Source organism: Miniopterus schreibersii (assembly GCF_964146895.1).
Source record: "Miniopterus schreibersii genome assembly, chromosome: 2".
Classification (NCBI taxonomy): Eukaryota; Metazoa; Chordata; class Mammalia; order Chiroptera; family Miniopteridae; genus Miniopterus; species Miniopterus schreibersii.
In genome coordinates, this window is record NC_138102.1 from 106,053,783 (window position 1) to 106,081,395 (window position 27,613).

A 27,613-nucleotide genomic window follows, 5' to 3' on the forward strand; every position below is an offset into this window, starting at 1 on the left:
ATTTTACATCCCATTAGCAATATTTCAGGCTTCTCATTTCCCCACACCCTCAGTAGCACCTACTATCTTTTGTATTACAGCCATCCTAGTGGGTGTGAAGTGGTACCTCATTATTGATTTCCATTTTCCTAATAACTAATGATGCTGAGCATCTCTTTTTAAAGAATAGTTTTTATTGATTTTGAGAGAAAGGGTGAGGGAGAAACATCAGTGTGAGAGCACATCATCAATTAGCTGCCTTCTGCCTATTGGGGATCAAGCCTGGCATTTGCCGACTAGGATCTGAGCCAGCAACCTTCTGGTGCATGGGATGACACCCAAACAACTGAGCTACACTGGCCAGGGTAAGCATCTTTTAATGTGCTTGTTGGCCATTTATATATATTCTATGGAGAAATGTCTATCCAGATACCTTGGCCATTTTTTTTGTGTTGTCCTTTTATTGAGTTGTAAGAGTTCTTTATATATTCTGGATACTAGGTTTTCTCTTAATCCTCACAATCACCCTGCTAAAGCACATAGATTCATCTCTAATTTACAGATTAAGAGTAGAGCCTTGAGAGATTTAGGAAGAGACATGATTGAACCTATACCTGTGGTTCTCCAAAGCCCAGGCAGGCTCTTTCCACTACTCTGTACTGCTACTGAAGACGGTGTAGTTTTAACTGATGGTGTTTAGAGACTGACTACACTAATGGGTAGTTAATATGAAAATGAATGTTATTGGAATTGAGGCCAGGGTGTTAGTAACTATCAACTGATAGCTGAAGTCAGTGGTGGTAGGTCTCAGTCGTATATAAAATTAAAAAGTTGGATCATATGGTCTATAATTGCTTCTTACTCTGAAATTCTGATTCAACAGGGCTTTGTGTTTTGCCTAGCATCAAAACAGCAAGTCATGAAGAGCCAATTCCTAAAGCATTAGGACAAAAGGAAGAACCATCTGCTATGTACATCCCTCTAAAGTTTAGGGCTGGTCCTTCTGGGAATTTCTGTCTCAACTTATTAGTGAAAAAAGCCTGATTTGCTATCGTAAGCTTTTTTTTTTTTTTTTTTTTTAAGTAGCATCTCCTACGGACCATATAATTACCACTTTCCTTAACACAAGCATAAAAACCTGAGTAATTTCCATTTCTTTTTCCTGGGTAAATCATAAAATGCCATACTAAGCTAAGACCAACTAATTTCCCAGAGGTTGTCCAGGTACACACACAATTATTTTGCATCAAATGCACAGCAATTTGCCTAAAAGAGGATATAGGTGGAAAAAATGAATAATCTTAGTGCCATCATCTTTAGTACTATCTTTGCTATCTCCAACAGCAGATGACTTCAAGGGATACATTTAGGAAAACTTTAATACTTGTACAGGATTGTAGAGACCATGGGCCAAGTAAGTAAACAGAGTCATTAACAAAATATAAACGTGATTTTACCACAAAATTATAGAAAACTCAGAGAGAATATTTTCAATTATATATTTTATTGAAAAATAGTTAATTTAAAATATATACATTATTTTAAAAAAACATGTTATTGGTACAATACTGAACTTTTCTTACAAGGATCATTTAAGTTTTACTCATACTAACCACAGTGGCACCTTTATTTTCCTAGATAAACATTGTGCTTAAGAGCAGGGTCTTATCGCCCTCTGGTGAAACTTCATGAGTTTGAGTGTCCATAAAAGTAATTTAGACCTCAGAGCTCTTGACTGAAGAAAGTTAAGTAGCAGAATTACCGCCTATTCACATTCCACAGTTGTCTCTCTGCCTAGGAGAAAGGCAATCTGGGTGGATGCCTTTCTCTCCTCAAGGGAAGTGTTCCTCCTAATGACACTCAGCAAGGTCACAGCAAATATCCTCTCTTCCTAAGTTTTCATGGTCACTGTCTTAGAAAACAAAACTCTCCCATTATAAATGGGGAAAAAAAACGTGAGAACATCTCTAAGTAATTCAGGTTATAATTCAGACACCCCCCCCAAACAAAACAAAACAAAACAAAACAAAAAAGGTTAATAGGACAGAAAAAAATAGAAAGTTTAGCATTCAAGAATGGCTTTTTTAGTGGTCCCTGATTCTTCACCCTGTCTTTATAATAATGGATACTGCCACTCTAGTCAACTCTGCCCGCAGTTTCTGGGAGATCACATTTTTCTCAGATTTCAGAAAATAGACTCATTACAGACAAGGGCCATTTCTAAAAGTAAACATCAACAGAGTCTAAGTTCATGCTCCAGACCAAATACTTTGGACTTCAGGCTCTTCAGTTCTCCTTGAATCTTATGTGCCCGTCTATTGCTGTCACGAACCTCACACAAAATGGCAAGATCCTGGTTTCCCCGGGCATTAAATGTTGCCTAGAGATTTGAAAAAAACAAAACCAAACCGAATAAATGATTACAGCATATGCCAGAGGAAAGAAATCAGTCACAAAGACCAGGCTATGCTGGCTCCTTTTTATGAGACATTTGGTACATAAGGTAAATCCAATCCTTAGTTTTAGTGACTAAAAGATAGTAATGTAGAGTCAAATTAAAGCAGAAAAGGCATGAGACTCTCTGCTTTCCCATAGAACAGTAAAGGAGCCTCAAGATAGAGATTAAGAAACAACAATGAGCAAAGAGAACAACAAAAACATCACTGGTAAATTTGCCAAAGAAATTACCTCTTCTTTTTTTTTTTTTTAATCCTTAAGGGAGGATATTTTTTTCCATTGCTTTTGAGAGAGAGTGGAAGGGAGAAGAGAGAGAAACATTGATGTGAAAGAGACACATCAATTGGTGGCCTCCCACACGTGCCCCAACCAGGGCGTTGGACGGACCCTGTAACTGAGGTACGTGCCCATGGCTGGAATTGAACCCGGGATGCTTCAGTCCACAGGCTAATGCTCTCGCCACTGAGCCAAACCGGCTAGCACGTACCTCTTCTTTTTTACAATCAACTTTGGAACATAGTGATCGTTTAGGGTATGTAGACAACTGGTTAAATCTCTGTAAGTAGGCTTTTGAGGCAACTTTGTTTCTACAAAAAGCTATGTCTGGTAGGGAAAAATTACTTTGTTACTCAATTATTTACTTTCCCTATTTGTAAAAAAAACAGTTCTTTTAATCTACTAAATTGGGAGGGATGAAAATTTCTGTTAAATTTAGTTTAGAGAAAAGTATAATGATGCAGTCATTCAATTATTTCAACCTATTTTTGTCTTCCCTCTAGCATGTACTTGTTAAATCAGTTTTAGTGAGACTTAAAGGGTGCTGATCCATTAGTACCTACCTCAGGGAAACAGCACATCTTCCTTCTGAGGAGCCCTCACAACCATGTGTTCTCATCTGTATCCCTTTCCTCCCTTTTAGTAATTCAGGATCAGCAATTACCTTATAGAGCATTTGTTCCAAGTCTTTCAGTTTCTGCCGGAGAACCTTAATATCTGTCTTAAAGCCTTCTACTTCCAAGATACGCCGATTCTCCAAGGCCTCATAGCGTTTTCTCATTACCTGTAAACGCTTCCCCATCTTGTTAGAGCGATCCTAAATACAGGGAAAGGGGAGGCATATGAAAATGAGGGAAGCATTTCCTGAGCCATCTGACTTTCCACATAAGTGGCAGAGAACTTTGTACCTTGAAGATCTCTCTCCTCATTCCCTCTTCCTCACGAATTCGGGCAAGTTCTTCTTCCAGGGAAATGCACTGCTCTTGGTACATGTTGGACAGCTTTTTCTCTTGTATTAACTTATCTTTTAGGGACTGCAGGGAAAAACAACAGCACTCAGTTCTATAACTTACGTAATTCAAATAGCACTTAGGTAAAGAAAGGAAGGAATGAAAGGATTTCCAGTACAAATGTGTTCAGTAACAAGACAGTAAGGAACTTTGGAGAACGTCTGAAAGAGGATTGTCTTAGCCTTTTTCTAAAGTGCACACAGTAGAAATCCTTTAAAATAAAACAAATATTTTTGGCTCTGTGAAGAGTAGATAATGAAGTTCAGAACTGTCCCAAGTAAAGCAGAGTAATATAGCCGGGCCCTAGCCAGTTTTGCTCAGTGGTTAGAGTGTCGGCCCTCAGACTGAAGGGTCGTGGGTTTGATTCCAGTCAAGGGCATATACCTGGGTTGCAGGTTCAATCCCTGCCCTAGTCACGGCCCATATGGGAGGCAACCAATCAATGTGTCGCTCTCAAATCGATATTTCTCTCTTTTCTTCCTTCCCTCCCTCCCTCCCTCCCTCCCTCCTTCCCTCCCTCAAGTCAATGGAGCCTGGCGGGCGTGGCTCAGAGGTTGAGCATTGACCTAGGATCCAGGAGATCACGGTTAGATTCCTGGTCAGAGCACATGCCCAGGTTGCAGGCTCGATCCCCAGTAGGGGGCGTGCAGTAGGCAGCTAATCAATGACTCATCATTGATGTTTCTATCTCTCTCTCTCCCTCCCTTCCTCTCTCTGAAATCAATAAAGACTACACAAATAAATACATAAATAAATAAATAACAATGGAAAGGTATTCTCTGGTGAGGATTACAAAAAAAAAAATAAAAATAACAAAGAACAACTGTTGCTGTGCCAGCTTGGCTCAGCAGTTGGGCATTGACTTTGATCCAGGAGATGGAGATTTGATTTCCAGTCAGGGCACATGCTCGGGTTTCAGGCTCAGTCCCCAGCAGGGGGCATGCAGGAGGCAGCTGATAAATGACTCTCATCATTGATGTTTCTATCTCTTTCCCCCTCTCCCTTCCTCTCTCTGAAATCAATAAAAGAATATTTAAAAAAACAAAAACAAAAAATTATTGAATGAAATGAATCAACTGATTGATTGATCGATTAATCAATTGATAAATGAATCAATCAATCGTTTCATTTTCTAAATCTACAAACATTGTAAAGATGAGCTATTCTTTGAAACCTGTTTCTTGAGGTTGTTGCTACATCAGCTTCCTGGATGAATGGATCTTGTATGATAATTCTTAGGTTCTTTGGAATTCTCTGAGTTCTTTCAAATTCTTGCAGAAAAAACAAGAAAGAATTTCTGTAAATACACAGAAATTACCTTAATATATTCATTTTGTTTACGATGACTCTCATGAACAACTGGCCAAACTTTTCCAATTTTATCTTCTTTCTTCTTACACTGTACCCTGTATTGCTTAATCTTTGACATCAACTGATCCTTTTCAAGCATCCACGACTTCTCCTTATTTTGGTTTTCAAATCTGAGTTGCAAAAAGTCTTTGGTGCTCTCATAGAGCAATTCTTGGGTGTGATGGAGACTATGAAAGAAAGTACAAATGTGGACATGAAGATGCTTATGCAGCACACACGACAGTTATGTCAAACAAAAGAAAGACATAGGTTCTTTAAAAATTGTACAATATAAAAATTCTGTAAAATATTATTAGCAGTTTTTTAAAAATGCTTAATCTGATCACTGGCAACCCAATGTGTTTTACTGGATAAAATGTAATGTACCTACCCATGCTCACTGTTTCACAGGCTGGTCTTTACAGATATTTTGCCAAGTGCTAATTTCATATTATACAATTATTAGGACTACAGAAATATTTACAGATAGCCTGCATAAGTATGGACTATTCCCAGGCACTAGACTTTACAATAAAGAAGTAACTCATGGTGTTCTGAGGGTTAACACAAACTCTAAAATGTCAAGAACAGCTTTATATTTGTTTATGTAAACTGCCCAATATCAAATCTTGTCTTGTTTTCAAGATCAGTTAACTTCCTCTATGCAGTCATCTCGACAGCTTCAGGCCATTTAATTTCTCCATTGTCTGACATTCCTTATCAGTTTAAGTTTAGTGTCTTGTGTTATAATTCAACTTGTTTATAAACTCTCATGTTTTAACTCTCATGTCAATATGCATGTTTTCCAACCTGAATGAAAGCATATACTATTTATCATATATATTTTTGCCCTGCTACCACCAAACTGTCTAGAACAGTTGCAACTAATAGACATACACAAGGTACTAAATAGATTCCTGCTGACTCCTGAGATTTAGAAATAGAAAAATGATGTTTGTATCTTTAACAAAGAATATTCCTAGAAGTAAGCAACCCATCAATTTAATACCAACACCTAGAAAAATACTGTATCAAATAATCAAACTATTTGCAAAGAGTATTAAATATTGTGAGGTAGTCACTATAAATTTCCGCTGAACAATAATGTCAGATCCACTTAGCTCTTTTCATGAGAAAAATGATAGCATAATGCCAGTCACAAAGTAGAGGAACTGTCAGCAAATTGAAAAATGTGTGTGTGCGTGTGCGTGTGTGTGTGTAAAGGGAGACTGATTCAGTTACCACAAGCTTACCTCTTGCTTTCAATGAGTTATTTTATTCTATCTTACATTATGTTCTCAATTACAAACTGGGAAAGTATGGTCTTGTTAATGTACAAATGGTTTGAAAGTGACACCCAAAGGGCAGTCATCAATGGCCTTGGATTTCATGACATTTAATATCCTTAGGATGACATAATGGAAGGAACTGATCATGTGCTCAGATATGCAGATGATGCTAAACTAGGATGGTTATTAATATTCTGGAAGACAGATATAAAATTACAAATTACTATGACAAGTAAAAATACTGTTCCCTTAAAAACAATTAAAATCCAGTGAAAAGCAAAGGTGCTATTATGCATAGGCACAAAATACCTAAAATAAGGCATTTTCTAGCCTGCATTGGTCAGAAATCTTAATTTGAGTATCACATCCAACTTTAATCACATTTTAAAATGGAGGAAGAGACACTAGAAAAGTTTGAGAAGACAATAAAAAAACAATGAAGGGATAAAGAATATAACATGAAAAAATATTTTAAAATGTAGGATGTTTAACACAGAAAAGAGATAGTTAGAAGCAACTTGATAAGCATCACCAAATATTCAACAGATGTTTATTGTGTGCCTATTATGCACACAGGGCAAGACCCTGCAGGAACAAAGGCATAATTACAATAGGTGATAAGTGTCATCACAGAGGCATGCTAATCATTAAGGGAATGTGGAGGAGGAAAATTTTAATTCTGCCTGGGGAAGTCTTCAGAGGAGTAACACTGCATAGCAAGATACCTGCCACATAGCAAGTGTTCCATAAACAATAGATATTATTAGTTAGGCTGAAGAACAAAGTGAACTACAGCAATAGAAAAGGAAGTGAGACTGAAAGGTTAATTTAGTGCCAGATGAAGTTCCTAATAATTTATGCTAAGGTATCAGGGTTTTATCGTAAGATAAACAGGGAACTATCAAATGTTTTTAAGCACTTGATAAGGCCTAATGGAGGAGCTACTAGTAACAGTGAGGAAGACGATAGAATGAATACAAAGGAATCAGTGATAGGAAGAACACTCAGGCTACTGCAACAACTTAATCAAGAACATAACTTACAAAAGCAGTGAGTACAGAGAGTATGGAAAGCCATATCTTCCCAGATTCATGAAGGGCCAAACAGAAGAAAAGGGTCCTACTGTATTGAGTCAGTTAACCTATCAGTGGATAAAAGAACATTTCTTAATCGCTAAGATCAAGCAGGAGCACTCAAATGGGTTAAACGAAGCATGTCAAATACCTATCAGCTCTTCAAGAAAAGAATCAACAGCATTCCTGGAAAAGTCTGGATACCTACCTACCTAGAGGCAGGGGTGTCTGATACTTTTAGCAGCATAGTGTCAGTTCCATGACACTATGCTGCTAAAAGTACAGGACTTAATTTTAAGCCACTCAAAAAAATTTTAAATCTGTTAGGTACAACTTTTTTGAACACTCACTTTTTCATAAGTTCTTTGATTTTGTCCTGATTTCTTTGGTGATGAACTTGTATTTCTTCAATGCGGATCCGTCTATCCTCCATGAGCCCTTCAACTTGCTCTTTAGAAAGCTTCGTCTGTTCTTCCAGCTGAGCCTGCAGGGCTTCCACCTAGACAGGCAGAAAGGGTGAGGTATCCACTCCTGCCCTGCTTCCTCTTTTTCCTTATCTCTAAAAGTTAGCCTTTCTCCAGAAAAATTAAAAAACAAAAAACAAAGAACACACAAAAAACACAAAAAGCCCTGGCTGGTGTCTCAGTGGTTCGAGCATCCGCCTATGCACTCAAGGGTCAAGGGTTCGATTCCCGGTCAAGGACACATACCTGGGTTGCAGGTTTCATCTCTGGTCGGGTAAGGGTGCATGCAGGAGGCAACCAATCTACATGTCTCTCCCACAGTGATGTTTCTCTGTCTCCCCCTCCCTCCCTTCCACTCTCTCTAAAAAAAAAAAATCAATGGAAAAAATATCCTCTGGTGAGGATTCACACACAAAAAAACAAAAACCACAAACAAACAAAAAAAACAAAAGCAGGGAACCAAGATAAAAGAAGAGGAGCCTCAATGAACGCTCCTCTTCTTTAGTGACTTATAAATGCGGTTAGGCTACACACAGAGCAAAGCATCTGTATTGTACAGAGAAAGTGAGAAAACCCAGTTTCCCCTACCCTGATTCTCACCTCTTCACTATCTCCCTTCTTAAACTTTTAGCACTGTCTCCTTTTAAACTCCCTAGTTGCACAGAAATAGAATGATTCTTTTCTTCGTTTTTTTCATTTAAAAAGTGAAGCAAAATGAATACAATGTAATTTCCTTCTCTGAGTCTGGCTGTCATGACTACAAATGGAGATACAGTACTGGCCAAAGACAAAAACGTCATTTAAATCAACAGAGTCCCCCTGATAATGACGGAAGCTTGAGTGAATCTAGATGAAAAATCATGGTTACAAATGACAGACTATTACCAGGTGATAAGAGGATAATCCATTACTTTCCTAGACTTAGAAAACATGCACTAAATAAACTGATGTTCCCCCAAAGGCTGATCTACCAGCACAGACAACTGCAACTCTTTGTGTATCCCCCAGGCAACCACAAAAGGAATTCTTATTGTAAGATGGTTTTGTTGAGTAGAGCTTAGCATATAAGCTGAGTGAAATGAAGGTTCAGAATAGCATCTCTAGAATGGTTAACACAGAATAATGGTTTTAAAATAAAAGCTTTTGTAAAGTAGAAATAACCTCAATTTCATTAATCACATGATGCCTAAATGTAACATGTATACAGGGAGATACTTGCATGGCACGCAGAGCTAAGCTCATGGGCAGAAACTGTTCTGGTCTGCCAAAGTAAGTTCTTTACCTGCAGGATAAGTGTTTGTATGTCTCTTTGGTACTGCTCAGAACTTTCTTCCTTCTCTCTCATTGCTGGTTTTCTTTTGCTTACTTTAGAATCTAAAATAGAGAACAAAAGTAATAAGGACCTTTATTTAGCTTTTTGCTATTCAAGCATCAGCATTACCTTTGCATAGGAGTTCAGTTTCATTTACCTAAAAGAGAAGGAAATGGAGAAAAAGCAAAACATACAATAACTTTAGTGCTTAATTTTTCAAATAGGAATCAAGGGAACTCTGCTAGGATGTCACCTGAATAATAATATCCATCTTTCTGAAGAATAAACTACTAAATTTTCCTTCGACATGTCTATTTTCTTTGTAAAATCTTATTTAATCAGAAAGGGTAAGGAATAAAAAAAAAATCTGAACATTTTGATTATGATGTATCACCCAGCTTGTAAAAGACAAAAATTACTGTTAAAATAAGCAACACTAAAATTAAAGAAGCTTATGCTCAGAGAGTAGATCTTAAAAGTCCTCAGAATAATAATAAAAATTAGTAACTGTGTGTGGTAATGAATGTTAACTACTTACTGTGGTGATCATTTTGTAATATATACAAATATCAAACCATTATGTTGTACACTTGAAACTAATATAATGTTATATTGTCAGTTATATATCAATAAAAAAAGAAAGAAAATTAAGATTTCCATTAAAAAAGAAAAAGATTAGATGACTGAAGCTTAGAGAGGCTAAGTAATATTCTGTGCTTTTAGGAGTTGTCTAAGTCTGTTTTACGACTTATCACAGTAAGCATGCTAATTACATATTCTTTATTTCTACTCTATTAAAACATCATGGAGCCCTGGCTGGGTAGCTCAGTTGGAGTGTCATCCCGATACACCAAGGTTGGAGGTTCAATCCCCAGTCAGAGCACATACAAGAAGCAACCAATGAATGCATGAATAAGTGGACCAGCAAATCAATGTTTCTTTCTCTCTCTTTCTCTCTCTCTTTCTCCCCCTTGTCTCCCCAAAATCAATCAATAAAACAAACAAAATAACTAACTAACTAAATAAACAAACACCATGGAAAGGTAAAAAAACTACAAACCAAAACACAACCTCAGTAAGATCTCGGCTTACCAGGGGCATCATTATGAACACTATCATTGTATAGTAGGAAAAAATTCCTATTTGCACTGTTTTTTTTAGTTTTGCACCAATGAGAACTTATAATATGGTTGGTACCTGCTCTGAAAGCTGATGACTCATTCTGTTCACATATATCTACAGCCTGGATAGTCTTTTGGAGAATGCTGACCTGAAAAAGCAAAAAGAAGGTATAGAAATAGCCTTCCTATATATGTAATGTTTCACTTTTGAGCTTTAGTGCCACAGATCAACACTATTCATAAATTAAATTGGTCAAAATTGATATATTCATATAAGAATGTCAAACATATGACCAAAGTAGACAAAGTAACAAACTGGATAAAACCCAGTGTTGGTGATATAAACTAAAAACAGACAAACAAAATCTTCAGGGTAATTTAGTAATATCTGCTTTTAAAAAAAGTGGTCTTGCCCTGTCAGTTTGGTTCGGTGGCTAGAGTGTCAGCCCTAGGACTGAAGGGACTCAGGTTTGATTCTGGTCAAGGGCATGTACCTTGGTTACAGGCTCGATTCCCCAGCCCCGTTCAGGGCATGTGTGGGAGGCAACCAATTGGTGTTTCTCTCTCTCTCCGCTTCCACTCTCTCTGAAAAAGCAATGGGAAAAAAAAATCCTCAGGTGAGGAAAATAAATAAATAAATAAATAAATAAATAAATAGGTCTTTGACAAGGGCCTTTAGGAAAGTAATAGAAACACAGAAGTATACATATATAGATATGTATAAAGATGCTCACTGGGGTACTGTTTTGAGAAGTAAAAAAATGTAAATAATATATACTCATATATTCCTATATGAATGGAAAAACAGCTTTATCTCTGGGATATATATCATGTGAAACTGCCACTTTTATGAGATACAGATGTCTGTGTGTTTGTTTTTAATAAAGACTATGCATTATTTTTGTAATCAGTATAAACAAAGATTAATAAAGAAACTTGAGTATTGAAACTTAAGTCTGATCCCAACTTTCCTCTCTAATCTCATTCAAAACATTTATTCCTCTGTGCTTTAGATTTCCAAGTAGTGAAATGGGTAAACAATGCTACTTCCCAAGAATTTTGAAGAAAAAGAATAAAATCATAAAGCATTTTATAATTATAGAAAATGCTCTGAGAACTTAGGTAGATATGGGAGTATGATAACTAATTCTCATTCTAAATTCTTTAGCAAGCACCAAAATGGCTCTGATTATGGACCTGAGACTGTACTTTGTAAAAGCCACATTTACCATGCTCTCTATACCAAAGATTACTTACTTTGTTGGGAGGCTCCTTATAAAAATAGGTCACTTCTCCAGTGTCTGTTCCCACAAGAGCCAAGAGATTCTGAATCTTTTTCTTGTCTTCTAGTTCCCTGTAATTCTCATAGAGAGTAAGCACACATTATGTCCAGAGTAAGTAAATTTTTGTTTAAAGGATCTCCCTCTTACTTTTTAAAAAAATGGTAACCTCAAATTAAAATTGAATAGGATTTATCTAGACCTCAGCACTAATTTTGAAAACATCAGGTACATATATTTAGGAATTCAGAGAGAAGGGGTCTGAAACTAATTTCTTACTTGGTTCTGGAAAAACACTGTAGTGGGTGGTAGGGTACACTGCTCAGGTTCTCCTCATCCGAAATGATAGGTTCATTCTCTCAACTATCAGTAGCATTGCAGGCTGATGGCTCACAGCTGAATCTCTCTCCAGAACTGACATCAGTCAAGGGGAACTGCCTTAGCCAAGGGACAGCCTGTACCAAGTGTCTGGTTATGGAGGGTTACAAAAGCCCAATCCTCTTGTCGCAACTTTATGGCACCTTGTGGCATTGGCTGAGTCTGGCTGTAAATGAATCACAGTTCAACTTCTGCCTAATCAGACTTTCCTTATTCCCTCATAAGTAGTTATTCCTGAAAACACTCCCCAATAAACCTCCTGCAAGTACATTTCATTGCAGTTTGTTTTCCAGGGAACCCAACCTAAGACAGTTTATATCAGATATGGACCAAGGAAGCAAACTCTAAAATGAGATTTCAGAGCCAGTGATATGGAGATGATTTATAGAACATAATATTAGCAGTAAGACAGATGGGGTTAACAGGGTATAGCTTAAACAATTAAAATAAATCAAAGAGGGAGGAAGGCCCCTATGTAAAATCACAATCTCTGACTCAATTTTCCACACCTCAGCCAGTTTTGAAACCTAGAGATTATTACCTGAAGGAAGAACTGGGTCTCCCAGGAGGCAGGACCTGGTGACACCACAGCAAGTGTACATGGTAATGATACCCCTGGTCCTTCCCCAAAGGGTCTATGGCCATTTATTCAAGTAACTGTACAATGGGGAAAAAGAAATACCCAAGCATTTCAAAGACTGCTAGATATATGGTCTGAGCTGACATTGATACCTGGTGACTTGAAGCATTATCATGGCACTGGGGCATATGGGAATCATGTAATAAATGGAATTTTGGTCCAGGTCCAGCATATTTCTGTCTTTCTCTATGACCATGTTAACTTTTCTGCTCTCTATCAAATCAGTCTGAAGCGACCAGGGTCTGGCCATTCTACAGATTACATTAGTTCACTATTGGTGATATGATATTAAATCAAACTGGACAAGAAATGGCAAGAGCATTAGGACCCGTGGTAAGATATATGGGGTCCAGAGAGTTTGAGGTAAACCTTACAAAGCACATCAGTGAAGTTTTAGGGGTCTGTTCTAGGCATGCCAGAAAATTCCCTTCAAAGTAAAGGACAAATTATTGCACCTCACACCTACCATCACCAAGAAGGAAGCATAATGCTGGGAAGGACTCTTCAGGTTCTGGAGACAACATATTCTATACTTTCAAATACTGCTCTGACCCATATATCAAGTGATATGGAAGATGAGCTTTCAGTTGAAAAGAAGTTCTGCATTAGGTCAAAGCTAAAACTATTAAGGAGATTGAATGAGTAATCAAAACCCTGACAAACAAAAACCCTAGAACTGATGGCTTCACTGGCGAATTATGCCAAACATTTAAAGGTCTAACACCAATCATTCTCAAACTTTTCTAAAGACTGAAAAAGAGACATTTCCTAACTCATTCTATGAGGGCAGCATACAATGTAAAAAAAGAAAACTACTACTGACCAACATCCCTTATGAACATCAATGTAAAAATTCTCAACAAAATACTGGCAAACCATATTCAGCAGCATACTAAAATAATCATATACCACGATTAAGTGCAATTTATTCCTGGAATGAAAGCACAGTTCAACATAAATATTAATCAATGCAATACACCACATTAACAGAATGAAAGGGGAAAAATATACAATCATCAATTGATACAAAAAGTACATTTGACAACATTCAACACCCTTAAACAAGCTAGAAAACAATCTCTGTAAAATAAAAGCCCTGTATGAAAAACCCACAGCAAACATCATACTCAATGGTGAAACACTGAAAGTTTCCTCTAAGATCAAGAACAAGACAAGGATGCCCACTTTTGCAACTTCTATTTAACATAGTATTGGAAGTGCCAGCCAGAGGAAGTAAGCAAGAAAAAGAAAAGATACGCAAATTGAAAAAGGAGACGTACGATTATCTTTGTTCACAGATGACATGATCAAAAATGTAGAAAACCCTAAGATATCTAGAAAACCCTAAGGGTTCCACCAAAAAAATCAAACAAAACAAAACCCAAAACACAACTCTTAGAACTGGTAAGTGAATTCAGCAAAGTAGGAAAACACAAATTCAACATACAGAAATCATTGCATTTCTATATACTAACAATAAAGAATTCAATTTATAATAGCATCAAAAAGAACAAAATACTCAGGAATTAACTTAAGTGAAAGTCTTCTATACCAAAAACACTGCTGAAAGGAATTGAAGAACACAAATAAATAGAGAGACATCAATGTCCATGGATAGGAAGATTTAATATTAAGATGTCAATATCACCCAAAGCAACCTACAGACTCAATGCAATTCCTATCAATATCCCAATGACACTTTTTGCAAAAATAAAAAAATCCACACTAAAATTCATATTAAATCTCAGGAGACTCCAAATAGTCAAAATAATCTTGAAAAAAGAACAAAGTTAGAAAACTCACACTTCTTGATTTCAAAACTTACTATAAAGCTACAATAATCAAAACAGTGTGGTACCGGCATAATGACAGACATATAGACCAATAAAACAGAGAGCTCAGAAATAAGTCCCACATATATGGCCAAATGATTTTCAACTTAGATGGGGAAAAGAATATTTTCAACAAATGGTGCTGGGAAAACTGGATATCCATATGCAAAAGAATGAAGTTGCACTCTTATCAAACAACACATACACAAAGTAATTCAAAATTGATCACAGACTGAAATGTAAGAGCTAAAATTGCAAAACTCTTAGAAGAAAAAATAGTGACACTGGAGGCAATGATTCCTTGAATATGATACCAAAAGCAACAAAAGGAAAAATATACAAATTGAACTAGTGCATCAAAGAACACTATCAACAGAGTAAAATGACAACTCTCAGAATGGGAGAAAACATTTGCAAATCACTCATCTCATAAGGGATTAATATCCAAAATGTATTTAAAAACTCTTAAAATTAAACAACAATAAAACAAACAATCCAATTCAAAAATAGTCAAAGGACTTAAATAGACATTTCTCTAAAGAAGATATATGAATGACAAGCATATGAAAAATGTTCAATATCACTAATTAGGGCAATGCAAATCAAAATCACATGAGATACTGCTTCACACCCACTATGATGGCTATTATTTTAAAAAATAGAAAACAAGTGTTGATGTGCATATGAAGGAAGTGAAACCCTTGTGTATTGCTGGTAGGAATATAAAATGGCACAGCCAGTATGGAAAACAGTATTGTGGTGCCTCAAAAAAATTAAACACAGAAATAGCATTTGATCCAGCAATTCCACTTCTGGGTATTTATCCAAAGAAACCCAAAACACTAAATGGAAAAGACATATACATCGGTATATTCATTGCAGCATTATTTATGATAGCCAAGATATGGAAGCAACCCAAGTGTCCATCAATAGATGAATGGATAAAGAAGTGGTACAGATATACAATGGAATATGACTCAGCCATAAAAAACAATGAAATCTTGCCATCTGCAACAACATGGATGGACCTAGAGGGTACTGTGCTTAGTGAAATAAATCATACAGAGAAAGAGAAATCCATATGATTTCACTTATATGTGGAATCTAAAGAATAAAATAAACAAGCAGAACAGAAACAGACTCATAGATTAGAGAATATTTTGATGGTTGCCAGATAGGAGGGAGTTTGAAAGGTGGATGAAAAACGTAAAGGGATTAAGTAGTACAAATTGGTAGTTACAGATCAGTGATGAGATGTGTATATAGTACAGGGAATATAGTCAATAATATTGTAAAAAGTGTGTAGGGTGCCAGGTAGGGAATAGTTTTATTGGGGTGATCACTTCATAAGTTATATGAATGTCTAATCACTGGGTTGTACACATGAAACTAATATGACAGTGTACATCAACTGTAATTAACAAATAAAAAATTATTTTAAAAAAAAAGTGTACTATAGTAGATGATGTGGAACACAGCTGTCCCTTAGCTGTTGAGTCCTTCTCCAGGAACTGCCTTTGGCTGAAGAGGGCTGCCTCTCTCAAGGTTATACCCCCTCCCTGGCGGCAGCCTACATCAACTGACCGATCACTGTGTAGGTACAAAAGTCTGACTACTTTGCCTCTGAAAGGTTGTACCAGCCTCAGAGCTCCCTACAGGGATGGCTAAAGCTTCTGTTACCACTGTGTCACAGTCCAAATTCTTTCCTGCTCAAGTCTCCTCATAGATGTTATTGAGAGCCTCCCTACTAACCATCCTGCAGGCAAAATCTCCATCTCAGCCTTTTTCCTGGGAAATACAACCTAAGAGAATTACCACAGAGAATCTTATCTTAATTTAGATATATAACTCCCACATTTCCCTTCTCCTACTTGGTACCTGATTCTCAGCCGGTCATTTTCTGAGTAGAGACGCAAAACATGTTCCCGTTCCTGGAAGAGGCAGACTTGCATATCACTTAGAGCTTTCTGCAATTCAGCAATCTCTTCCTCCCTCTGCTGCAAATCCCATTCTAGTTTGTGCTAAAAAAAGAAAAACTAGCTGAAAAGATCTCTCTTATTGGGTATGGAAAGTGAGTTTTTGTAGAAATATTACAATGTGAATGGTTACTCCAATACAGACTTCAAATGACAATAAGTTGTATATAGACTTGAGTTTAAAAGCTACAGGGTGTGTATGATGTTTGCATATAATGTTAAAGCTCTTATATCTTCCTTTTACAGATTACAGAATCCAGAATGCCAGATGATTCATCTGTTCTATTCACAATTTTTAAAAAATGCTTTCTATTCAATAAGCATTATGAAATTTTAGAACACAAAGAAGAAAAGGTATTTTTCCTGCCTAGAGCAGAGGAATTTTGTGGAGAGACAGACATGTAAACAATTAAAATAAAATAATTATTTAAAGGAGAAATGTGTCTGGTAAAATAGTAGAGGGGGAAAGTATAGCAAGAATAAAATCTCTCAAGTCTATTTGGGAAGTCAGAGACCACCATCAAAAAGTTGAAACTTGGCCCTGGCTGGATGGCCAAGTTGGTTGGAGTGTCGCTCCGTACACCAAAAGGTTGCGGGTTCAATTCCCAGTCAGGGCACACACCTTGGTTGTGGGTTCAATGTCTGGTCAGGACTCATACTAGACGCAATGGATCAATGTTTCTCTCTCTCCCTTCCTGTCTCTTTAAAATCAATAAAAATCATGTCCTTGGGTGAGGATTAAAAAATAAAATTGAAACTTGAAAGATGAAGACAGCTAGAAACAAGATGGGGGTGGGTACTCTCAGGAAAGAGAACAGTAAATACAGAACCATCAAAAAGTCTTAAATGTTTGGACGACTACAAGTATTTCAGTATTAATGGAGTGAAAAGCAAGAGGCAGACTGAAGAGGTATAAGATTGGAGGCTGGGATACTGGTTAAGGAGGATATTGCAATAATGCAGGTAAGCTATAATGAGAGTTTGAACTAGTGGTGAGGCAATATGATGAAGATGTTTGAATGGACTAAGGGATATTTAGGAAGCAGAATCAACAGAACTTACTAAATAATTGAATATAAGAGCTGGGCAGAATTATAGGCAATCATACCATTTAGTAAGATGCAGGGGGCATGCAAGAGGCAGGTGACCCATGACTCTCTCTTATCACTGATGTTTCTATCTCCCTTGCCCTTCCTCTCTCTGAAATTAATAAAAATATATTTAAAAAAAAGAATTACCAAGGCCAAAATGTTGATAGGCCAAGGTTGGCAAACCCTGCTCCAGGAGAGTAGGATTCAGTTATAGCTAGGGTTTTAGCTATGCAAGTAGAGCAAAAGAATAAGCGAGGAGTCATGTGCAGGCAGTACAGTTATTACCGAAGTGAAGCCTGACGGGGTTCAGGTTAGAAGGGAAGGACATAATGTCAGAAACTGACATGCAACATTTGGAAAACTGAAAAGTCAAGGAGCCATGGAGGTAATAATAAAGTCAGTTGCACAGGGCTGAAAGAACTAGAAGTATAAGAGGGACCGAGATGTAAGAGTTTAAGATTTTAGAGGTAGAGCAGTTTGGGGGGATTATGGTCCAATGAGGGACTCAAAGGGTAGGTAGCCAGGCTGGGGTAGAAGGGAACTGAAAAATATCGGCTTGTGATACAAGCTGGCACTTCTAGATCTTCTCTCAGTCATGACAACACTTCACCAGGGTCCTAAAAGGGCATGCATCATCTCTTTTTTACCTGGCCTTCACAAACTTCTTTGTATAGCTCCAGTTTCTTCAACAGGTCCTCATTTTCTGACTCACACTCAGCCATCTTCTTTTGATAATATTCCAGAAGCTCCTGAGAAGGGCAGAGAACAGCCAGACGATCTTCAATGGAAGGCAAAGGAGTTGACTCCACTGAATCTGAGAAAGATACTCCCTTCCACCTGGTAGAACCACTGAGGCTACACGCAGCATCATGTTTGGAAAAAGTTGTCGGCCTATGTGAAATTAGAAAGGACATACTCATTAAACTTTCTAAACATTTATAAAACATAATTTCTTAAATAAAAAAGGTTTATGTTCTTAAAGTGCGTATAATTAATGAATTTTTAAAATTCATTTAAAAAAATGGAATATAAAGTAAGACCAGACAGTAACAGTTAGAAAACTTAATACCACAAGACATACACAAATAGGAACAATTATACACTGCTGGTGAACTGTAACTTAGTGAAACTACAGGTAATGAATTGGCAGAATCCAGTAAAATTGCAATTCCTTTTGTTCTAGAGAAACTCATGCACATATGCACAAGGTGACACATAAGAAAATGTTGATAGTAACATTACGTAAGAGTAAGCATTAGAAAATATAGCCAAGTTACTAACTACACAACCACATCAGATCCTAATCTCTACCATTGGAGACATTTAAATTACACAGAACAAGACCCAACAAGATCTAAGGGTAATCAAAGTTTGGACAAGAAGTGTTTTTAAGCTAAAACAATCAAAGTTAGAAAATAAATGATGCAGAAGTGAAGAAACCCTCATCTGAAAACTAATCCATTTTAGCAAACTGATTGCAATGTACAAGGTAACAAAACAGACAGCAGAGTGGAGAAACACGATACCAGAAGCCCAGAGTTGTAGTTAATGAAGATTATGGTCAGCACTTTTAATAAGTTAGCATGTATAGGAGAGGTATTAGAATGTACTTTCAGCCCTGGCCAGTTTGGTTCAGTGGTTAGAGCATCTATCTGCAGACTGAAGGGTCTCAGGTTCAATTCTGGCCAAAGGAACCTATCTCGGTTGCAGGCTCATTCCCAGCCCTAGTCAGGGTGAATGCGAGAGGCAACCAATCAATGTGTCTCTCTCACATCGATGTTTCTGTTTCTGTTTCTGTTTCTCTCTCTCTCCCCCCCCCCCCCACTGTCTCTGCAAAGCAATGGAAAAAATATCCTCAGGTGACAATTTAAAAAAATAAAGTATTTTCAGCTACCATGAAGGAAAAAAAATCTAGTACTGTCTCAATCATTAAAAGCTTGTGAGAACCCTGGCCTGTGTGGCTCAGTTGGTTGGGTGTTACCCCGTGTACTGAAAGGTTGCTGGTTTTATTCCCAGTCAGGGAACATGCCCAAGTTGTGGGCTTGATCCCCGGTAGGGGGCATGCAGGAGACTGATAATTCACTCACATCGACATTCTCCTCTCTCTCTCCCTCCCTCTCTTCCTAAAAATCAATTTAAAAAATCTAAAAAAAAAAAAGCTTGTGACAGAAATAGTATCTTACTCGATGTTTCATGTTTTCCAAGGCAGTTGCCTTATAACAATTCTAGGGAATAGGTTAGTAGATGAACTAAGAGGTATATCTGCAATTTTGCAGATGAGAGTTGTGGCAGTGAGGATGAGGAAGATGTGTCATGCAGCAAGGTGACAGTAGAATCGGAATTTGAAGTCGCCTGTATATGTTGGTTGTCTCCTCTGAAATCTGGGATGCACCCAACAATGCCCACTCAAACTGTCTGGATTCTGTTATTACCATTTACTATGTCATACTTTTTAATCTGAATTGCATTTAATAGGAATAGAGAAATGAGTCTAATATAGTTCAAATCCAGAGTTTGGAAGTATGCTTCCCAAACCCTTCTAGTTCCTAAGTTAACTTGCACTAAGGCTCCAGAAGTATTGATTTTTTTTTCAAATTAAATTAATTGGGGTGATGTTGGTTCGTCGAAGTCCTGATTCTTTAACAACTCAAAAAATAAGCAAATGTCTTACTTTCTGCAGACAGGGGTACACATCGGGGTAAAGTTCATGCTGTCTTTTTCACACCTGTCAAACACACAAAAATTCAGAATGAGAGGGCAGGACGACAAACCAATACAGAACATACAGACTGGTTCCCTCTCCAACATTTCGTGTGCCAGCTGGTGAGAAGGTGATGTTTTAATATGTAGTACTATTCTTTAAAGTCGTTCTGAATCCTGAAGTTCTATGACTTTTGAATTTTCATAAGGTATTCTCTGTCATTATTTCCAAATAAAATCAGAATGGCATTTAATATTTGGATGGTTAAACACAAAAAGAAAAGGCTCCTTACTATGACGGTTATCTGCAACAATGCAAAAGAAACTTAAAATCTTTTTGCTGAAATTATAGGAGAGGGAGATGCAGAAAATTTCTAATAAGCAAGAGATAGTAAGTGGAAGTTAAGGCAGAGGACCCATTACGCTAAATTTAAGATGAATACAAAGCCATTGATATTATCTTTATTTGGTGTGCTGTATCTACTGTTTTATCTTAGAGAAAGAAAAATATCACTTGTAAGTTTTAAAAGGTTCATTCACAATCTCCATTTATTTAGAAAGCTACAGAGGTAGCAGAAGTGAGCCAGCTGGGCTGCATACGCTCAGGAAACAAGTTACAGAAGAAGAAAAAAAAAGCCCTTGGAGTTTAGGAAAGAGAAAGACAAAGGTAACATGACTGGGATGAAGAAGAGGGGGAAGAGAAGACACTGCCTGACCCTGAAAGGGAGAACTGCTGCTTAGATCTTAAATTCCTGTAAGCAATCTCATCACAGAGATTTAGGGGAAGAAAAACCTCAGGGAAGGAATACCAAGGTAAAGGAGGGAGAAGAGAAAGAAGAGAGTGGGAGAGGAAGTTTTTTAAAATTAGTTTTGGGGAAAGCTTTCATATCAAGCACACTTCGTTAATTCATTCTGATTTTGAACCAGTCAAAAGACGATGGAGCCCTGGCCAATGTGCCTCAGTTGGTTGAGTGTCATCCTGTGCACCAAAAGGCCTCTGGTTTGATTCCTGATCAGGATACATACCCAGGTTGCAGGTTCGATCCCCAGTCGGGGTGTGGGAGGCAACTGATTGATGTTTCTCTGTCACATTGATGTTTCTCTCCCTCTCTCTAAAAATCAATAAAAATATATTATTTAAAAGAGACAATGTAATGTTCTATTCTTGTGTTCTATCTGGCATATATCTGCTTACAATCTTTAGTCCTTTAGGGAAGATTTTTGTGAAAAAGTGTGAAGAGATAACCACTATTGTTAATTCTATAACCATTTTCCTGCTAGGAACTCTAGCGTGCCTCCTCCCCTAGTCCTTGAAACCTTTTTTTCATTTGGCTTACAGGACACCTCATGCTCCTGGTTCTCCCCCTCCTCACAGGTCATTAATTTTTAGTCACTGCCAGTTCTTCCTTGTCTTTATCTATACTTACTGCCTTGGTGACCCCTTGAAGTCTCATGGTTTTCAAGTGTACACCTACTTCCAGTCCTTCCTCTGCCCTCCACTTACTCATACATATCTGACCACCTACTTCATATCTCCACTTGGATGTCTAACAGGTCTCACAAGCTTAACAGGTCCAAAACCGAGCTCCTGATATATAGCTCCTACCACCAAATCTGACCTTTTCTCAGAACTCTACATCCCAGTAAAGACTAACACTATTCCATCAGTTGTTTAGGACAACAATCTTAGAAAAATTTATTCGTCTTACATGCTATACTAAATCCATTAGCAAATCCTACTGGCTCTACCACCAACATATCTAAAATCTGACAACCACTCATGTCAATAATGCCCTGGTCCAACCTACTATAATCTCTTGCCCAGACGCTTCCCCTCCATCCCCTGCAGTCTCTTCTCAACAAAGCAGTTAAAGTGATTACTTAAAATATATCAAAACACAAACCCCCTCTGCTCAAAGGCCTCCAATAACTTTTCGTTTTATTCAGAGAGCTAAGGTCTTTAAGGCATGTAAGATCTTACATGGGTCCAGCTATCCCATTTCTTCTGTGACCTCATCTATTACTCTCTCCCTTGTTTGTGGTTCCAACAACACTGGCCTTTTTGCTGTTCTTCAGACATGCCAGGTGAACTACATGAGAGCTCCTGCACTTGCAGTTCTCTTCTATGATGCGTTTTTCCCATTTATATATGGCCTGCTCCCTCTCCTTCAGGGTTTGCACGTCGCCTTCTTGGTGAAGTCCTCCTTGACATTCTGGCATTCCCTCACCCACCTTCTGTTTTCATTTCTCCACAACACTTATTACCACCTGACATATTTTATTTATTGACTCCCTACACTGGTATGTGGAAACTCATTAAGGGCAGGCATTTTTATCTATTGTGTTCACTGCTGCACTCCCACTAACTAAAATAGTGCCTGGTTCATAGTAGGAGCTCAGTACATTTATTTTTTTAAATATGTTTTTATTGATTTTTAGAGAGAGAAAGGAAATGGATAGAGACAACCTGGGCATGTGCCCTGAAAGGGAATCAAACCATGACCTCTTGGTTCCTGGGCAGGCGCTCAACCACTGAGCCACATCAGCTGGGCAATACTTTTTGTTTTTATCGGGTTTTTTTGTTTTTAGAGAGAGGGAGAGAAAGAAACATCCATGTAAGAGAGAAACATCAATCAGTTGTATCTCTTATATAGCTTGACCAGGGATCGAACCTGCAATCTAGGTGTGTGCTCTAACTGGGAATCAAACCCACAACTTTTTGGTGTACAGGATGACATTCCAACCGAGCTACCCGGTAAGGACTCTATACATTTTTTAAAATAAATAAATAATTTTAATCCTTAATATGAATTTGACTCTATTCAACATCTTTTTCTTCTACTAGCCAATCTAGCTAAAAAATGTTCCTGCTTTTGTCATTCTATCTGCTTTCTTCTACCAGCCAACCCTTCAAATATGCCATCTCTCTTTTTATTCTCTTCTTTAAAAGATTACTTTCCTTCTTCAAACTCACGTGCTTCTACAAAACTCCAAATTGGGCCAATTTGCCTCTTGTAGAAAACAACCTAGAAAATAAAAATGGTAATTGGGTTGGTATGATAGGATTACAGGCAACATTTTTTATAACAGCTTTATTGAGATATAATTCACATTCCATACAATTCAGTTATTTAAAGTGTATGATTCAATGATTAGTATATTCACAGGTAGATCCAATCATCACCAGAGTCAATTGTACAACATTTTTATCACTTCAAGAAGAAATCCTATATTCTTTAGCCATCACCCTTGTGTTCCATCCCACCCCTGCCTTAAGCAACCACTAATCTACTTTCTGTTTCTATAGGCCTTCCTATTATGGACTTACATATGAATGGGATCATACAGTATGTGGTCTTTTGTGACTGGCTTCTTGTACTCAGTATAATGTTTTCAAGATTCATCCATGCTGTAGCATGTGTCAGTACTTCATTCTTTCTATGGCAAAATAACATTCCATTTTATGAATATGGGTGACATTTTAAAGATAAATATCACTGTTCTAAAACTATTTAAGAGTAATTTATAACTTTAAAACAGCCTTCTAACAACCTGCAATCTCTTCTCCCTCAAAGATAGTCTCACTCCTTCTCCTTCCAGACTATTGCACATCTACAAAAAGTTGTCTACACTCACATTTATTTTGTTTTATAATCTCTAACAATCTAACTTCTACTACAACATCTGAACTAAAGTTGCTGTTCTTGGTCAGCGGACATACAAATTAATAAATTCAATTACTCTTTTAGGTTCCCATCTACCATCCAACAAGTCACTCCATGATTTGGATGTTTGTCAATGTTGACCACCCTCTTAAAAAATATTGCTTTGTAGTTGAGAGTGTAGGCTCTGAAATCAAACAGACTTGAGCTTGAGTCAAAGCTTTGTCCCTTATTAGCTGTGTGACTTCAGGCAAGTTATTTAACCTCCCTAAATTTCAGTTACTTCTTAAAGAATAGGGAAAATAGCATATATGTTAAAGGTTAATGTAAGGATTAAATGAACTAATGAATTAAAGGGCTGAGCACAGAGTCTGACACATAATAGGTACTCAGTAACTGCAGACTATTATTTTTACTGAAAATGTTCTTCCCTTGGTTCAAAAGGTTCTGTCCTCAACTTACTTTCTTTTTTTTTTTTTTTTTTTTAATATATCTTTATTGATTTCAGAGAGAGGAAAGGAGAGGGAGAGAGGTAGATAGAAACATCAATGATGAGAGAGTCATTGATCTGCTGCAGCCCACAACATTAGCATATGCCCTGACGGGGAATCAAACCCCGATCTCCTGGATCCTAGGTCAACGCTCAACCACTGAGTCACGCCCGGCCAGGCTCTCAATTTTCTTTACTATTTCCTCTATCCATTTCTTTGGAAATGTCACTATTTTCACTGCTTTTATGATTACCTCTATCACCAAAACACTACCTGACATAGAGTAACAACTACTTGTTGAATGAACAAATAGATCTCTTTCAGTCTCCTGGCTTGAATTTCCAACTACATAATGGACATTTTCACCTATATGTTCCATTGAAGTTTGACATGTTTAACAAAAAGAAAAAAAATCACTCAAGTCACGTATTTTTTTTAGCACCTCAAAACTAACACTTTCTACACCTAATACATCAACTTTTTCATCCAAACATGCTCCTTCTGACTTTCCTATTTTAGATACTAATTCAGCATCTTCCAAGCAACCTGGACTTGAAAATTTAAATTCATTAATTACTACTTCTCTTGACCCTCTCATCCAACCATATAAAAATCATCTATATTTTACCTCGACAATAACCATGCTAATTCAGGATCTCGCTATCCTCTTACCCACTCTACTACAATGACTTCAGTATCTACTCACCCCTGGTTTCCCCTGGACTACCTTCTTAAACCTAATAAAATTCATCAGTAGCTCCTCATAGCCAAATGCATTAAATCAAACTCAGCCTAGAGGTCACTGCTTTCTATCTAAGGACAAACCTATCTCTCCTGCCTTATTTCCCTGTACTCCCCTAACCATACCCTCGGTTTCCAGAAAACTTTCTCACCTCCATGCCTTTGTTTCTCCAACTGGAACATAGCTCCCTCCACTCTCATAACTTACTTAATGAAACCCAGTCTGTATATAAAAACTCAAATACTACCTCCTTCACCTCTTTCCTGAGTCTCTCCACCCAAAATGATCTTACTGCAAAAGAACTGCACTTGTAATTCTCTAAAAGTTAACATATTGGAGTTCTTTGTTGCTATCATTTCTCCTATGATGGTGCATGTTCCTTGCAGGTAGAAACTGTGCCTTACTCACTATTGCATCGCCCTCCGCCCCTCCCCCCAAAAGACACAACACCCTTGCTTATAAATGACTGCGTTCCACCTAGCTTCTCCTTCTCCTTCTCTGCGATACCCTTGTTTAGGTATATTTTTTTATAGCCGGCCTACCTACAATCAACATTTGTTTAGCACTCTGACATTTATTTTATCTACGCCCACAACTCTGTGAAGTATTTTTTATTATCCCTCAATTTAACAAATGAGATTGAAGCTTAACTAGATTAGCGCGGGGCGAGGGAATACCGCAATCCATCTGCAGGACGAGCTAATTTCCTACTCCTTTTTCAATTCCACCCCGTTCTCGACTCTCTCGGCGCTACAGCTCCCCAAGGCTCCAGCACCCCGAAATCTTTCCCTTTGCATATTTTAACTTTCCTCTTCCGGTCCCCAGCCTTCCTGATGACCACCACCCCCCCCCCCCCACACACACACACACGCACACTTCAGGCTCACATCCCTCGCTCCCGCACAGCTGCCACAGTGACTTCCCCTCCCCAGGGCTTCCCTCCCCGAGACCCCTAGCCTAGCTCCCTCCCCCGAAACCCGAAACTATACTCACGCGACACTAACGCCGCCGAGTCACGGAACCCAACGGAAAAACAGAAGTTAAATCAGGGAGCGTCGCGGCGCCACTGAGCGTGCACGAATCCGTCCAATAGCCCGCAAGTTTACAAGGACTGCGCACCAATAGCAAGGAGGCACGCCCATTGCCACCCGCCCCCGCTAGCGCCTTACCGGGCAGAGATCGCTGGGAAATGTAGTTTCATTTCTGCACACAGCTCTGGGGGCAGGGCGTAAGGAGTCTGCAACCCAGCTCCACCAGTGTGATGATTGGGGTCAGAACGAACTAGTTCTGGGCACTCCAAGTTGGTTCTTGCTCAACTACTTTGTTTTCATGAAAAATGATGCAGAAACGCATAGTCGTGGAAAGGATCACAGGATTATTATGTGTTGTACAAACTTATCTCAAGAGGGTGAAGACAAGAAAATTGTTTCTCCTTCAATGCCCAGGTGTCTTAAACCAAGATAGGGTCCCTGGTTCAGTTTGGACAGTCAGGAGATTATGTATATAAATGCTGTTGTTTTTGTTAGATAGCAGACTCTATTTTCTTGAGCGGTGTGAGAAATTGGCTTTAATAATATAAGCTAGTTCAAAACCCAATTGTGGTCTCACCTTTCCAGAAGAGCAAGGTGTCCCAGGAGTAGGGGAAAAGAAACTTTCTTTTCTTTTTAAATTTTTTAAAAAATTAACCTGAGAGCCCTAGCCCGTTTGGCTCAGTGGTTAGGTCATCAACCTGCAGACTGAAGGGACCCAGGTTCCATTCAGGCCAAGGGCGTGTACCTTGGTTGCAGGCTCAATGCCCAGCCCTGGTCAGGCGCCTATGGGAGGGAACCAATTGATGCGCCTCTCTCACATCGAAGTCTCTCCGCACCCCCCACTCTCTCTGAAAAGCAATGGAAAAAAATATCCTCAGGTGAGGATAAAAAAAAATGCTGAGAGAGAGAATCATAGATTTGTTGTTTCATTTATTTATGGATTCATTGAGTGATTCCTGTACGTGCCTTGACTGGGAATTGAACCTTCAGCCTTGGTATACCAGGATGATGCTCTAACCAACTGAGATACCTGGTCAGGGGAAAGAAACTTTGGTCTCAGAGCTGCACCTACTGCTGTGGAAAAGTTGAGACTCTTCATTGATATAAGACCTAAGGTTGTCTAAAAGAAACTTGCCATCTTCTCCTAAAACTGCCTTTTTTTCCTTTTGTGATTTTCTCTATTACATCAAGATCTTCCCAGACACCTTGGTTCAATATTTTTGTCTCTCTTTTGGCCCCTACATTTTTTAAAAACCAAATCATGGCGATCTTATCTTCATACTGGTTCTCGAATATATATCTTCCTATTTATTTCCACTACAGGTCTCATTACCTTTCACTTGAACAACTACAATAAAAAAATTTTTCTCATTAAACTTTGTTTTAATGAGTCTCAAAATTCAGTGACAGGTTTTTGGTCAAGTTGTTGCTGTTAAAAAGCACTGATTTTAGAAACTAA

At 38.0% G+C, this 27,613-nt stretch overlaps 1 protein-coding gene across 2 annotated transcripts; it reads right to left on the bottom strand.

Moving 5' to 3' along the window:
* Nucleotides 1–1,487: 1,487 nt before the first annotated feature.
* On the bottom strand, nucleotides 1,488–26,201 carry CCDC77 (coiled-coil domain containing 77). 2 transcript variants are annotated; one of them, XM_081128155.1, is made up of 13 exons: nucleotides 26,117–26,201; nucleotides 23,203–23,254; nucleotides 20,200–20,253; nucleotides 18,176–18,419; nucleotides 16,340–16,482; nucleotides 11,589–11,685; nucleotides 10,408–10,480; nucleotides 9,181–9,272; nucleotides 7,785–7,933; nucleotides 5,041–5,260; nucleotides 3,621–3,746; nucleotides 3,377–3,529; nucleotides 1,488–2,359 (listed from the first exon to the last, which is right to left on the bottom strand). In XM_081128155.1, the coding sequence occupies exons 3-13, from the start codon at nucleotides 20,235–20,237 to the stop codon at nucleotides 2,213–2,215; spliced, it is 1,482 nt and encodes a 493-aa protein (XP_080984281.1). In that variant the 5' UTR covers nucleotides 20,238–20,253; nucleotides 23,203–23,254; nucleotides 26,117–26,201; the 3' UTR covers nucleotides 1,488–2,212. The 2 variants fall into 2 exon arrangements, with proteins under 2 accessions (XP_080984281.1, XP_080984280.1); XM_081128154.1 differs by lacking the exon at nucleotides 26,117–26,201 and adding an exon at nucleotides 25,275–25,306 and having other exon boundaries at nucleotides 2,127–2,359.
* Between the last annotated feature and the right edge of the window lie 1,412 nt (nucleotides 26,202–27,613).